Consider the following 16,586-nt stretch of genomic DNA (forward strand, 5'->3'; position numbering starts at 1 on the left):
GATTAGGGCCTAATTTATTTATTTCAACTGACTGATTTACTTATATGAACTGTAACTCAATAAAATCTTTGAAAGTGTTGCATGTTGCGTTTATAGTTTTGTTCAGTGTAGTTTAGTAACCTTCACTTTGGTACAGGAACAATGGAGGATGTCTTAAAGCAAGTGTGAACAACTGAATGGGGTGGGGAGAGATTGAATATGTCCATAAACACCCGCTGTTCTGCACATGCTCTGAGGACGCGGCTTGGGATGCCGTCTGGGTCGGCTGCCTTGCGAGGATTAACACGCTTGAATGTCTTAATCACGGTGGCCATGGAGATTGGGAGCACACAGTCCTCATGAGTGGCGGGGGCCCAAGTCGGCGGCTAAGTGTTGTTTTCCTTGAAGCAGGCGAAGAAGGTGATTAGCTTTTCCAGGAGTGAGGCATCGATGTCTCTGACGTGGGCCTTCCCCAAACTGTTGCCACAAAGATGGAAGCACAGAATCATCTGGAATGTCATTGTATGCTGTATGCTGGCCTAGGTTGAACCATTAAAAACAGCCCCAGACCATTACTCCTCCTTCACTAAACTTTACAGTTGGCACTATGCATTGGGGCAGGTAGCGTTCTCCTGAAATCCGCAAAACACAGATTCGTCCGTTACCAGGTGATGAAGCGTGGTTCATCACTCCAGAGAACGCGTTTCCACTGTCCGGAGTCCAATGACAATGAGCTTTACAGCCGACGCGTGGCATTGCGCATGGTGATCTTAGGCTTGTGTGTGGCAGCTCAGCCATGGAAACCAGTTTCATGAAGCTCCAGACAAGCAGTTCTTGTGCTGACATTGCTTCCAGAGGCAGTTTGGACCTCGGTATTGAGTGTTGCAACCATGCACAATTTTTACACGCTACACGCTTCAGCATTCGACAATCCCATTCTGTGAGCTTGTGTGGCCTACCACTTCGCAGCTGAGCCGTTTTTGCTCCTACATGTTTCCAACTTCACAATATCAGCACCTACAGTTGACCGGGGCAGCACAAGCAAGGCAGAAATTGTATGAACTGATATGTTGGAAAGGTGGCATCCTATGACCAGGGTTGGGTAGGTTACTTTCTAAATGTAATCTGTTACAGTTACCTGTCCAAAATAGTAATCAGTAACGTAATCTGATTACATTCAGTTACTTTTAGATTACTTTCTCCTTAAGAGGCAGTTGAAGAAGACAAACATGTATGTTATCAATTGAACGACGTCTATTGCAGGATAAATCAATGTTAAAGTTTACATAGCTGGCCATATATGGATGTTAAATTTTACTTTATGGGTTGGTTATGTAGGCATCTTCTAACCCATCGCTTTATACTTCATATAATAATGTAAAGCTCAATGAGTGAGTGGGTGTGGAGTCAGGCGCAGAGAGCAAAGGATGCGGGAAAAAACACGCTTTAATGTCCAAAAATTCACAGGAACAAAATAGTATACCCAACACAGGTGTAACTATAAAACAAAAATACCCTATTGTGAAATACTAGGACAGCGAGAAAACCCAACAAAACACTAACACCTCTCACAAATACAGAAGAACAAGCCCGAACTTAAATAACCTCACCCTAACAACCAACCAATGAACAGGTGAAACCAATTAGACAAAACCAAACGAACATAGTACCACGGATCGGTGGCAGCTAGTAGACCGGCGACGACGACCGTCGAGCGCCACCCGAACAAGAAGGGGAGCCACCTTCGGTAATATTCGTGACAAATAATACGATTAACTTATATCTTCACATTCAAAACCAAAGTGATTTTGTTGTCATGGACTGCTGATTATGCTCATTCATTCGAGTCTAAAAAAATACATGCTGCCCTCATGGAATGGCTTGCTTTGAGCACTAATGAAAAGTGCTATTTACATGTGAAAAATGAATGCCATATGCTGCATTTGCTAAAGGCCTATTGTTTACCTTTTTGTTGGCGACACTTTGATATATTGATAATATGCAGCTGTTTAAAGGGCAAATCCACAGATGAAACAATAACAAAACGGATGCCCCTCCTTTGTTTTGGTAAAAAAGCGGAGGGATGGGCCTGGAGAAATGTAACCACTCAGAAACCGAGCTATGGATGCAAGGACTGACCATCCATGATATCAAAATGATTGTTTTAACCATGTTATGAGGCTATACATTGTTTGTTTACATTTATAATGTTTACAAATATTAGAGATAAACAAGCTTCTATTTTGGGTTCTCATGGAGTGTAACAGTTGAACTAAGCTCATGAGGCATTTATATTCTTCAAGAATCAATGGATATATATATATATATATAAAAATAAAGTCCAAAAATGGATGTAGCAACTACAGATTGCCCCTTTAAGTCTATCGAAAGTGTCTTGAGTGTGAGCATGTGTCCATTAGGCCTATTGATTAAAAAAAAATGTATCACCATGAATTAGATTCAGAAATTAAAGCCCCACTTTTATTCTATAGGTTGGGATCCGCACTATGGAGCTGTTGCAAGAGCGCATGTTTCACTTGTTGTCCACTAGTTTCAAAAACTATGACTGATAGGCAGCTTAAACTTCTTAAATTCAACCATTAGTGGGTTCAAATACACATTTAGATTTGTGAACAGCCATCCACAACAAACACAATCCGTAAGGCGCAAATAGCTAAATGAGAGAGCATCAGTGTGATTCACATCAATGCGCTATGTAGATATCAATAATAAGTGATATCCATATCACAGTACACTACACCACTGCTGTCATCCTTACCTCCAAGCGTTTAGTCAAGTTGGATAATCTTTGGATGCCGACAGCAGTCGCACCATTGGAAGACATAGCTTGGACTGTAGCCTACAAAACCCTATTCCTGCTCTTTTCCCGCGATCTATCAAACACATTTAGTGTGTCATCATAGTGGTCTCTGACTTGTGGTCAGACTCGCTCAGGTGTAACAAATTTAAACTTGCGCCTTTTTTCAATGCTGATTTCAATGTCATTGAGAAAACAAGTGTCAATTACCAGAAACTGAATTTATAAGTAATCCTCAAAGTAATCATCTAGTTTTTCAGAAGTATCTGTAATGTGATTACAATATTTTTTGCTGGTAACATAACGGATTAGAATTACCGTTTTGTGTAATCCCTTACATGTTGTTGTTCCCCAACCCTGCCTATGACGATGCCAAGTTAAAAGTCACTGATCTCTTCAGTAAGGCAATTATACTACTAACGTTTGTACACACCTACTCATTCCAGGGGTTTTCTTTATTTTTTTCAATTTTCTACATTGTAGAATAATAGTGAAGACATCAAAACTATGAAATAACACATATGGAATCATGTAGTAACCAAAAAAGTACAAATCTAAATATATTTCATATTTGAGATTTGTCAAAGTAGCCACCCTTTGCCTTGATGACATTTGTGCACACTCTTGGCATTCTCTCAACCAGCTTCATGAGGTAGTCACCTGGAATGCATTTCAATTAACAGGTGTGCCTTGTTGAAAGTTCATTTGTAGAATGTCTTTACTTCTTAATGCTTTTGAGTTAATCAGTTGTGTTCTGACAAGGTAGGGGTGGTATACAGAAGGTAGCCCTATTTGGCAAAAGATAAAGCCCATATTATGGCAAGAACAGCTACCATAAGCAAAGAGAAACGACAGTCCATCATTACTTTAAGACATGAAGGACAGTCAATCCGGAAAATGTCAAGAACTTTGAAAGTTTCTTCAAGTGCAGTCCCTACAATGAAACTGGCTCTAATTAAGAATGCCACAGGACAGCTGCAGAGGATAAGTTACCAGCCTCAGATTGCAGCCCAAATAAATGCTTCACAGAGTTCAAGTAACAGCCAGATGTCAACATGAACTGTTCGGAGGAGACTGCGTGAATCAGACCTTCATGGTCGAATTGCTGCAAAGAAACCATTACTAAAGGACATCAATAAGAAGAAGAGACTTGTTTGGGCCAAGAAACACGAGCAATGGACATTAGACCAGTGGAAATCTGTCCTTTGGTCTGATGAGTCCAAATTCACAATTTTTGGTTCCAAACGCCTTGTCTTTGTGAGACTTTGGTGAACGGATGATCTCTGCATTTGTGGTTCCCATCGTGAAGCATGGAGGAGGTGGTGTGATGGTGTGGGGGTGCTTTGCTGTTGACACTGTCAGGGATTTATTTATAATTGAAGGCACACTTAACCAGCATGGCTACCACAGCATTCTGCAGCGATGCACCATCCCATCTGGTTTGTGCTTAGTTGGACTATCATTTGTTTTTCAAGTTGCTGCATCAGATGACCTGGCCTCCACAATCACCCGACCTCAACCCTATTGAGATGGTTTGGGATGAGTTGGACTGCGCGGTGAAGGAAAAGCAGTCAACAAGTGCTCAGCATATGTGGGTCCGCTTTTAGTTTTTGTGGTGATTGTGGTGCTGAAATTGTAAATGATATTTTTGTTCGTTTTTATTGTGATTGGGAAAATATTTATGAAGTGTTGTCCTCAGGGCCCCATTGAAAATGAGACCCTGGTCTCAATGGGTTTCCCTGAATAAATAAAGGGACAAAAATAAAAATGTGCCTGTGAGCCTGCAGTTCATGTAAATTGAGGTTTACAGTAGTATTGACTTGGTTTTAAATGAAACTCTCATGTTTAATGATATAATGCCCTAATGTATGTATTCTAGGCAGTCTGAAAATAGTCTACATCTACAATAACATTGTGTTAGTTTCTAAAACAGTCATATGCAGACACTGTAATGTCTGCCCCCACACGCACACCCACATGCACCCCCTAAGAAAACACTGACTGTGGAGAAGTACTCATGAAGTATGAGTCAAACAAGAAAAAGAACAAAGAGGGTAAATCACCCAAATCTACAATGATGGTTTCACTGTGTACGGTCCCAGTACATAGATAATATGTTACCATACCATTTCCACCTCCCAAACAAATTCCACTTGGAAGAAAAAAGGAAGCAGGTCAACAATTTTGGCCAGTGGCCTTTGGTGTTGTTTTTAAAGGTTTTTATATCAATATCAAATCAATTTAGGACCTTACTATAATAGATTTCCATTAAAATGGGCAAAAATAGCTTTTGAGCTAATAACTATTTTTCAAGCAAGAATTTTAATAGGACTCTGGGAGTGTCCTGCTGAAAAGTGAATTTGTCTCCCAGTGTCTGTTAGAAGGCAGACTGAACCTGGTTTTCCTCTAGGGTGTTGCCGGTGCTTAGCTCTATTCCTTTTCTTTTTATCCTTAAAAACTCCCTAGTCCTTGCCGATGACAAGCATATAAATAACATGATGCAGCCACCACCATGCTTGAAAATATGAAGAGTGCTAGTCAATGGTGTGTTGTGTTGGATTTGCCCCAAACATAATGGTTTATATTCAGCACAAAAAGGTCATTTATTTGCCTTATTTTTATTCTGTACAGGCTTCTTTCTGTTCACTCTGTCATTTAGGTTTATATTGTGGAATAACTACAATGTTGTTGATCCATCCTCAGTTTTCTCCTATTTCAGTTGTTTAACTCTAACTGGTTTAATATGACTATTGGCCTAATGTTGAAATCCCTAAGCACTTCCCTCCCTTTCCGTCAACTGAGTTAGGAAGAACATCTGTACCTTTGTAGTGACTGGGTGTATTGATACACCATCCAAAATGTAATTAGTAACTTCACCATGCTCAAAGGGATATGCAGTGTCTGCTTTTTACCCATCTACCAATAGGTGTCCTTCTTTGTGAGGCATAGGAAAACCTCACTGGTATTTATTGTTGAATCTGTGCTTGAAATTCACCGCTCGACTGAGGGACCTTACACATAATTTTATGTGTGGGGTACAGAGATGGGATTGTCAAAAATCATGTTAAATACCATTATTGCACACATAATTAGTCAATAAAACTTATTATGTGACTTGTTAAGCAAATGTTTACTCCTGAAGTTTAGGCTTGCCTTAAGAAAGGGGTTGTATACTCATTGACTCAAGACATTACATCTTTTCATTTTTGAAATTAATTTTTAAACATTTCTAAAAACATAATTCCACTTTGACATTATGGGGTATTGTGTGTAGATCAGTGACACAACATCTAAATTAAATCAATTTTAAATTCAGGCTGTAATGCAACAGAATATGGAAAAAGTCAAAGGGTGTGAATACTTTCTGAAGGCACTACAGTAAACTTAATTACTTCCACATAGCAGGGCCTTGTTTAGGGTGATTTGCCAAATGTGACATAATCCATTATGTCATCATATCCCAAAAAGACTGCTTTATGACAAGTGAAATGGGATGCTGATGGTGACATATGTTACCTAGCTTTATTTAGAAGTTTTCCCAGGGAACCTTGACTGAATGAGACCCAGACTATTCAAAGGCATGGGGTTTCATCATCTTAGTGTACCTCAAAAGCCTGCATGGACTGACTGTGTCACTCAGTGGGTGCCACTCATTTTGAAAATGACACCTGTGATCATAAACATCAGAAAATACTCCTGGTGACAATTCTGTTGTGACTTTCCCCAATGGCTGCAGCTATCCCTGGCTTAAATATACAGTGGGGCAAAAAAGTATTTAGTCAGCAACCAATTGTGCAAGTTCTTCAATCTTCAACTATGACAGACAAAATTATATGTTTTTTTCTCCAGAAAATCACATTGTAGGTTTTTTAATGAATTTATTTGCAAATTATGGTGGAAAATAAGTATTTGGTCACCTACAAACAAGCAAGATTTCTGGTTCTCACAGACCTGTAACTTCTTCTTTAAGAGGCCCTCTGTCCTCCACTCGTTACCTGTATTAATGGCACCTGTTTGAACTTGTTATCAGTATAAAAGACCACAACCTCAAACAGTCACACTCCAAACTCCACTATGGCCAAGACCAAATAGCTGTCAAAGGACACCAGAAACAATATTGTAAACCTGCACCAGGCTGGGAAGACTGAATCTGCAATTGGTAAGCAGCTTGGTTTGAAGAAATCAACTGTGGGAGCAAGTATTAGGAAATGGAAGACATACAAGACCACTGATAATCTCCCTCGATCTGGGTCTCCACGCAAGATCTCACCCCGTGGGGTCAAAATGATCACAAGAACGGTGAGCAAAAATCCTAGAACCACACGGGGGGACCTAGTGAATGACCTGCAGAGAGCTGGGACCAAAGTAACAAAGCCTACCATCAGTAACACACTACGCCGCCAAGGACTCAAATCCTGCAGTGCCAGACGTGTCCCCCTGCTTAAGCCAGTACATGTCCAGGCCCGTCTAAAGTTTGCTAGAGAGCATTTGGATGATCCAGAAGAAGATTGGGAGAATGTCATATGGTCAGATGAAACCAAAATACAACTTTTTGGTAAAAACTCAACTCGTCGTGTTTGGAGGACAAAGAATGCTGAGTTGCATCCAAAGAACACCATACCTACTGTGAAGCATGGGGGTGGAAACATCATGCTTTGGGGCTGTTTTTCTGCAAAGGGACCCGGGCGACTGATCCGTGTAAAGGAAAGAATGAATGGGGCTATGTATCGTGAGCTTTTGAGTGAAAACCTCCTTCCATCAGCAAGGCTGGGTCTTTCAGCATGACAATAGCCAATAGCCTACCACCTATAAAAAAATGACATAGATATTGAATTACAGCGATCTGACTGTTTATAATCCACCGTGTAACAGTCGTATAAGCAGGGCTACTCGTGACAAAAGGCTCAGTATAGGTGTAATGTTTTCTTGTTAGCTTCCAATTCCCCTAAAGGGGCCAACCACCGAAACCTCCCTTGAGGGTTGTTTAGGGTGTATTGTGAACTATCTTTCCATGCTCACACAACTCTGTATCTATTACACTGAGAGTTATTTGTCTTGTGACAGGAAGTGCACCTTTCTGTCTGTCTCACAGCACGCAGCCGTTTTACCTCACAGTTTTGGTTTTGGTTCCCCTTGTTTTATTGCTGGCTGATTTAGAAAGGTCATGGGTGACTGCCGTTTTTCCATTATGTTCTAAAGTGACAGCCGTAGTGTTCAGCACGCCAAATTTTACTGTTAGTTTTTTAGGATGACAACATTCCCCCCATTTTGTTTTTGTTAAGCAGTGAGGGGTGGTGCTGGAGAAATAAAATCACTCTCAAATTCATTGGTGGAGCTTTGGATGCAAGGACTGACTCTATATTTGAAGCTATACTCTGTTTGTTTATAACGACATTGTTTAAGTAAAACAAGCTTGGGTTGTGAATGAGCAAGGCAATTGAACTAAAGCTTGTGAGGCATTTATTTACCAGTTCTTTTCTTCAAGAATCAATGTCTATACTATTAATTTAAAAGTTTAATAAAAATGGATGATCAAGCCCATTTAATTAGTTTTATTATGGTCAGGGGTGAAAGTAGATTTAATTTCTTAAAGGTACGGGACACCCAAGTGTGTGCATGCATTTTTTTTATACTACAAAAATGACAGGGTAGCCTATTCTGCTGACACTGACAAACAGATCAATAAAAACGGTGATCCATATATTTGGCTTATGTAAAGGGGAGACTCAAATACAATATGACGTCCATCTAACCTGGAGGAGGAAATGATTGTCCAAAAACAAACAAAACTGGCATTGACCCAATGACAAAAACGGTGAATATGCACACCCACCAGGGATATGGTCGATGTTCTCCGCTGGTTTTTGTAATTTTGATGACTCAAAGAAATATTGGAGTCTTTTCATTTTCATCTCTTTACAGCAATAGCTATTCACTTTACAAACAGTTTTTCCGCGATTGTATAAAAAAAAATGATGATATGCCTGGCTGGGACTCTCTGCTTTTCACTGACAGTCGCAACAATGGTGTATTTGGTATTTGCTGTGCGCTACCCAAATTGTGGGACCTTCCGACTGTAGGTTTAAAACAATTTTCTTTTTTAAGAAGCTAATGATCCTCTGTAGCCAAATCATGCTTTCTGGTGTAGTAGCCTATAATGAATGAAGTTTTCAAAACAATCGGTAATCGTCATTTTTGGACACTGATCATGGTGGATTGCATTGAACTCCACGAGGAGACTGCGTGGCAGGCTGACTAACTGTTATGCGAGTGCAGCAAGGAGTAAGGTGCTAGCTAGCATTAAACATATCTTATAAAAAACAATCAATCTTAACATAATCACTAGTTAAATACACATGGTTGATGATATTACTAGTTTATCTAGCTTGTCCTGCGTTGCATATAATCGATGCGGTGGCCGTTAATTTATCATTGAATCATAGCCTACTTCCCCAAACGGGTGACTTAACAAGCGCATTCGCGAAAAAAGCACTGTCGTTGCACCACTGTGTACCTAACCATAAACATCAACGCCTTTCTTAAAATCAATACACAAGTATATATTTTAAACCTGCATATTTAGTTAATATTGCCTGCTAACATGAATTTCTTTTAACTAGGGAAATTATGTCACTTCTCTTGCGTTCTGTGCAACAGAGTCAGGGTATATGCAGCAGTTTGGGCCGCCTGGCTCGTTGCAAACTGTGAAGACTATTTCTTCCTAACAAAGACAGACAACTTCGCCAAACGGGGGATGATTTAACAAAAGTGCATTTGCGAATAAAGCATAATCGTTGCACGAATGTACCTAACCATAAACATCAATGCCTTTCTTAAAATTAATACACAGAAGTATATATTTTTAAACCTGCATATTTAGTTAAAATAAATGTATGTTAGCAGGCAATATTAAACTAGAGAAATTGTGTCACTTCTCTTGCATTCATTGCACGCAGAGTCAGGGTATATGCAACAGTTTGGGCCGTCTGTCTCGTTGCGAACTAATTTGCCAGAATTTTACATAACATTGAAGGTTGTGCAGTGTAAAACTGAGGATGGATCAACAACATTGGAGTTACTCCACAATACCAACCTAAATGACAGAGTGAAAAGAAGGAAGCCTGTACAGATTACAAATATTCCAAAACATGCATCCTGTTTGCAACAAGGCACTAAAGTAATACTACAAAAAATGTGGCAAAGCAATTCACTTTTTGTCCTGAATGAAAAGTGTTATGTTTGGTGCAAATCCAATTCAACAAATTACTGAGAACCACTCTCCATACTTTCAGCATAGTGGGGGCTGCATCATGTTATTGGTATGCTTGTAATCGTTAAGGACCGGGAAGTTTTTCAGGATAAAAAAGGAACGGAATGGAGCTAAGCACAGGCAAAATCCTAGAGGAAAACCTGGTTCAGTCTGCTTTACATGTAACGATTCTCGTTGGTGGAAGAAGGAGTAGACCGAAGCGCAGCGTGGTACGTGTTCATGATGCCTTTAATAAACTGAACACCGAATACAAATGACCAAAAGAATAAAGGAAAACCGAAACAGTATGGTGAAAACACTGAAACGGAAAATAATCAACCACAACTCAAAATGGGAAAACAGGCTACCTAAGTATGGCTCTCAATCAGAGACAACGATAGACAGCTGCCTCTGATTGAGAACCATACCAGGCCAAACACATACAAAAAGAAAACCTAGACCTACAACATAGAATACCCACCCACATCACACCCTGACCAAACTAAAAATGGAAACATACAAAGCAATCTACGGTCAGGGCGTGACAATACACCAGACACTGGGAGATGAATTCACCTTTCAGCAGGACAATAACCTAAAACACAAGGTCAGATCTACACTGGAATTGCTTACCAAGAAAACAGTGAACGTGGCCGAGTTACAGTTTTGACTTAGATCTATTAGAAAATCTAGCGCAAGACCTGAGCATGGTTGTCTAGCAATGATCAACAACCAATTTGACAGAGCTTGAAGAATTTTTTAATTAATAAATTGCAAATGTTATACAATCCAGGTGTGAAAAACTCAGAGAAAGACTCACAGCTGTAATCACTGCCAAAGGTGCTTATACAAAGTATTGACTCAGGGGTTTGAAGACATATTTCTGTATTTCATTTTCAATACATTTTCAAAAATGTCTAAAAACATGTTTGCACTTAGTCATTATGGGGTATTGTGTGTAGATGGGTGAGAAAATGTAATATATTTAATCAATTTTGAATTCAGGGTGTAACATAACAAAATGTGGAATAAGTCAAGTATGATGAATACTTTCTGAAGGCACTGCACATAGCATGAAAAGCTTTGTCTTTATTGTGATATTCCACAGAAGGTCATTGCTATCAGTAAAAACTAGAAAACCCTGTTTCTTATTATGAGCTACCACTCGGTTTATTTTGGTGACTTTAGACTGTTGTTTAGCTCCACTGACTTTTGGTTTGTGGTCTGGTTGTGCCCTCCAGGACCATCGTGCCTTGGAAAGTGTTCCGACAGTGCCTTCACGAAGTGCATCACATCAGCTCTAGCCTAGAGGCCATGGCCCTTAAGTCCACCATCGACCTCACCTGCAACGACTACATATCTGTCTTTGAGTTCGACATCTTCACCAGGCTGTTCCAGGTAAATTTCACTTTGTTAATTTTCTCGTGCTTTTTTAATACATCCCCCCCCCCCCCCCCCCCCACGTTCTTTCTCTTTTAGTAGAATTCTGAATGATCCTCCCCCTTTCCTCCTCCTCGGGTTACCCAAATAACACAAATAGACTGTCATAGCCATTTGAGAAAGATGAAAACTGAAACAAGGGTTCACTCCACACTCGCCTCCCCCACCCCATTTCATAAAGCAAGACAATAATGTATATAGATCAAAGCGACAAGCCGGGTGCGTTCAGAGAAACAATGTAGGGCCAAATGTATGCCGCCCTTTGGGACTCTCGGTCATGGCCAGTTGATGACACAGCCTCAAATCATCAAATCAAATGTTACTGGTCACAAACACATGTTTAGCAGATGTTATTGCGGGTGTAGTGAAATGCTTGTGTGTCTAGCTCCAGCAGTCTAAAAATATCTAACAAGTAATTTCTAAAAATCTCCCAACAATACACACAATACACACACATTTTGAGTAAAGGAATGGAGTTAAGAATATATAAATATTTGGACGAGCAATGTCAGAGCGGCATAGACTAAGATAGAATAGACTAAAATATATACATATGAGATGAGTAGTGTAAAATATGTAAACATTATTAAAGTGACTAGTGTTCCAATTATTAAAGTGGCCAGTGATTTCAAGTCTATGTATACAGGGCAGCAGCCTCTAAGGTGCTAGTGATGGCTATTTAACAGTCTGATGGCCTTGAGATAGAAGCTGTTTTTCAGTCTCTCGGTCCCAGCTTTGATGCACGTGTACTGACCTCACCTTCTGGATGATAGCGGGGTGAACAGGCAGTGGCTCAGGTGGTTGTTGTCCTTCATGATCTTTTTGGCCTTCCTGTGACATCGGGTGCTGTAGTTGTCCTGGAGGGCAGGTAGTTTTCCCCTTGTGATGCGTTGTGCAGACCGCACCACCCTCTGGAGAGCCCTGCGGTTGAGGGCGGTGCAGTTGCCGTACCAGGCGCTGACACAGCCAGACAGGATGCTCTCAATTGTGCATCTGTAAAAGTTTGTGAGGGTTTTGTTGCGCCTTGTTCACCACAATGTCTGTGTGAGTGGACCATTTCAGTTTGTCAGTGATGTGTACGCCGAGGAACTTGATGCTGCGGTCCCATCGCTGTGGATAGGGGGCTTCTCCCTTTGCTGTTTCCCGAAGTCCACAATCAGCTCCTTTTTTTTGTTGACGTTGGGGGAGAGGTTACTTTCCTGGCACCACACTCCTAGGGCCCTCGCCTCCTCCCTGTAGGCTGTCTCGTCATTATTGGTAATCAGGCCTACTACTGTTGTGTCGTCTGCAAATTTGTTGAATGAGTTGTTGGCGTGCGTGGCCACGCAGTCATGGGTGAACAGGGAGTACAGGAGTGGGCTGAACACCCATCCTTGTGGGGCCCCAGTGTTGAGGATCAGCGGGGTGGAGAGGTTGTTTCCTACACTTCACCACCTGGGAGAGGCCCGTCAGGAAACTCAAGACCCAGTTGCACAGGGCGGGGTTCAGACCCAGGCCCCAAAGCTTAATGATGAGTTTGGAGGGTACTATGGTGTTTAATGCTGAGCTATAGTCAATGAACAGCATTCTAACATAGGTATTCCTCTTGTCCAGATGGGATAGGGCAGTGTGCAGTGCGATGGCATTGTATGTGGATCTATTGGGGCGGTAAGCAAATTGAAGTGGGTCTAGGGTAAGGTAGAGGTCCTTAACTAGTCTCTCGAAGCACTTCATGATGACAAAAGTGAGTGCTACGGGGTGATAGTAATTTAATTCAGTTATCTTTGCTTTCCTGGGTACAGGAATAATGATGGACATCTTGAAGCATGTGGGGACAGCAGATTGGGATTGGCAGAGATTGAATATGTCCGTAAACACTCCAGACAGCTGGTCTGCGCATGTTCTGAGGACGCGGCTACGGATGCCCTCTGGGATAGAACCTGGGTCTGTAGTGACACCTCAAGCACTGAGATGTAGTGACTTAGACCGCTGCGCCACTCGGGAGGCCCTTCTATGCACTATTATTAATAATTTGGCTTTCTCCCGGCTCCAAGAAATAGTGCCCTTGAAGTTGATGCATACTCTGTACAAGTGATCCTGGTTTAGTACACTATAAGAATGGAAGACAGGATGGAATATGATGCTTCCTCATCACTTAAGTTGTCTTATTTGATAAGGTATTGTGTTATTTGAGTGGACCATCTGTGACCTCCAAGAATTAGGAGTCCTTGCTTGCACAATGTTTCATTGTTGATCCAAATGGAAGTATCTGGGTGTGTGTGTGACTCCTCTCCTTATTCTCTCCTCCCTATCAGCCATGGGGCTCCATCCTGAGAAACTGGAACTTCCTGGCTGTGACTCACCCTGGTTACATGGCTTTCTTGACCTATGACGAGGTTAAGGCACGGCTACAGAAATACACCAACAAACCCGGCAGGTATGTACATGCCACAGGAAGGTGTGTTGGTGTGCGTGTGTAAACATGTGTGCTTGCGTGTGTGTTCTTAGGGACATGTGGTGAGGGTAAGTAGGGCTCTTATTGGAAACAGGTTTACGCTCTTTTAAATCTATCTGTTTATCCGTGATTGATTCTCCGGGCCTCTTGATTTACTCTCAGACAGACTACTCCTGCCTGAATTTTTGGCCATCAATGGGCAGGTGTGACATGGAAACATTTTATTTTTATAAAGCTTGGAAGTTTGGACACACCTACTTACTCAAGGGTTTTTCTTTATTTTGACTATTTTCAACATTGTAGAATAATAGTAAAGATATCAACATTTTGAAAGAACACATATGGAATCATGTAGTAACCAAAAAGTGTTAAACAAATATATTTTAGATTTGAGATTCTTCAAAGTAGCCACCCTTTGCCATGATGACAGCTTTGCACACTCTTGGCATTCTCTAAATCAGCTTTTCCAACAGTCTTGAAGGAGTTCCCACATATGATGAGCACTTGTTGACTGCTTTTCCTTTGCTGTGCGGTCCAACTCATCCCAAACCATCTCAATTGGGTTGAGATCGGGTGATTGTGGAGGCCAGGTCATCTGATGCAGCACTCCATCACTCTCCTTCTTTGTCAAATAGCAATTTCACACACTGGAGGTGTGTTGGGTCATTGTCCCAGCTAGGTTCAATGTTAGCTAGCTAACATTATGCTATAACTAGCAAAGCAAATGGCTCTGAGATATGAACAACATTACTGCACAGATCATACACGTAACGTTAGCTCGCCAGCTAACAGTACACTTTAACTTGAATTGAAAATGACTTTCTGACCAAATTAGAAACGTGTAATATCTGAAAATATAGCTAGCTAGACTCTCTCACCCATATACATGGATGGACGATTTTCCCTCTCTGTCACAGATGCTGTGTTTGCCCTTAGTTTGAAGATGTAATCCGGAGACAAGGGTTTTCTCCATCACCTTAGCTATCATAATCTAATTCCACTAATTACAAAACTCGGTCCTCCAGAAAGTGGAGAGCAACACTTATGCAGTTCTACTATGCAATACATATTTTTTAAAGCAGTGTTAGACAGGATTACCTACACATACTGACCAGCTCAAATAGACAGAAGCGTGCTACATGTCAGACCAATCTAAACTCATCTCTCTGCATTTCCAGTCCCTTCATTATCTCAGCCAATCATGGCTAGCTGTAAGGTTGCTGTCCTTTTCTGTGGCTTAACCAAGTGGGCAGGGAATTTAATCTATTTTGCCATGTATAAATGTGTTTCTATGGGCTAATATTAGTAAGGCCAGTTTCAATGTTTCATCAAATAATTTTTTAAAATCATTTTTTCATACCTACAGTGGTCTTAAAATGTAAATTGCTAAATGGTCCATGGTATGACCATCTTCTGTCTAGTTAAAACAATTCCATATGTTAGCCTATATATCGCCATCTAGTGGCTTAGACTCTAGGGCAGGGATGGGCAGCTCAAATCAAATCAAATTAAATTGTATTGGTCACGTACACATATTTAGCAGATGTTGGTTAAACACAATTTCTTCCCAAAGTTTACCAAGGGTTGGTAACAGGATGATAGGTTGGCTATTTGAGCCAGTAAAGGGGGCTTTACTATTCTTAGGTAGCGGAATTACTTTTGCTTCATTCCAGGCATGATGGCACACACATTCTAGTAGGAGTGGCAATATCATCCGCTATTATCCTCAGTAATTTTCCATCCAAGTTGTAAGACCCCGGTGGCTTGTCATTGTTGATAGACAACAATTGTTTTTTCACCTCTTCCACACTCACTTTACGGAATTCTAAATTACAATGCTCGTCTTTCATAAATTGGTCAGATATAGTCAGAGCTTGTTGCTGGCATGTCATGCCTAAATTGGCTAATCATGCAAATAAAAAAAAATTAAAGTAACTGCCAATATCAGTGGGCTTTGTGATGAATGAGCCATCTGGTTCAATGAATGATGGAGCTGAGTTAGCTTTTTTGCCCAAAATGTTATTTAAGGTCTTCTAAAGTTTTTACTATCATTGTTTACAGTGCCTTGCGAAAGTATTCGGCCCCCTTGAACTTTGCGACCTTTTGCCACATTTCAGGCTTAAAACATAAATATATAAAACTGTATTTTTTTGTGAAGAATCAACAACAAGTGGGACACAATCATGAAGTGGAATGACATTTATTGGATTTTTCAAACTTTTTTAACAAATCAAAAACTGAAAAATTGGGCGTGCAAAATTATTCAGCCCCCTTAAGTTAATACTTTGTAGCGCCACCTTTTGCTGCGATTACAGCTGTAAGTCGCTTAGGGTATGTCTCTATCAGTTTTGCACATCGAGAGACTGAATTTTTTTCCCATTCCTCCTTGCAAAACAGCTCGAGCTCAGTGAGGTTGGATGGAGAGCATTTGTGAACAGCAGTTTTCAGTTCTTTCCACAGATTCTCGATTGGATTCAGGTCTGGACTTTGACTTGGCCATTCTAACACCTGGATATGTTTATTTTTGAACCATTCCATTGTAGATTTTGCTTTATGTTTTGGATCATTGTCTTGTTGGAAGACAAATCTCCGTCCCAGTCTCAGGTCTTTTGCAGACTCCATCAGGTTTTCTTCCAGAATGGTCCTGTATTTGGCTCCATCCATCT

At 40.7% G+C, this 16,586-nt stretch overlaps 1 protein-coding gene across 5 annotated transcripts in view; it reads left to right on the forward strand.

Annotated features, from left to right (window-relative positions):
* Positions 1-16,586, forward strand: part of cblb (Cbl proto-oncogene B, E3 ubiquitin protein ligase) — a 152,895-nt gene that overhangs the window by 55,267 nt on the left and 81,042 nt on the right. For all 5 annotated transcript variants that reach the window (XM_036944415.1, XM_036944414.1, XM_036944416.1 and 2 more), the window contains 2 exons: positions 11,288-11,444; positions 13,781-13,902. In XM_036944415.1, coding sequence (XP_036800310.1) covers positions 11,288-11,444; positions 13,781-13,902 — 279 coding nt within the window. The remainder of the gene's footprint in view (positions 1-11,287; positions 11,445-13,780; positions 13,903-16,586) is intronic.

Source organism: Oncorhynchus mykiss, chromosome 15 (genome assembly GCF_013265735.2).
Source record: "Oncorhynchus mykiss isolate Arlee chromosome 15, USDA_OmykA_1.1, whole genome shotgun sequence".
Taxonomy (NCBI): domain Eukaryota; kingdom Metazoa; phylum Chordata; class Actinopteri; order Salmoniformes; family Salmonidae; genus Oncorhynchus; species Oncorhynchus mykiss.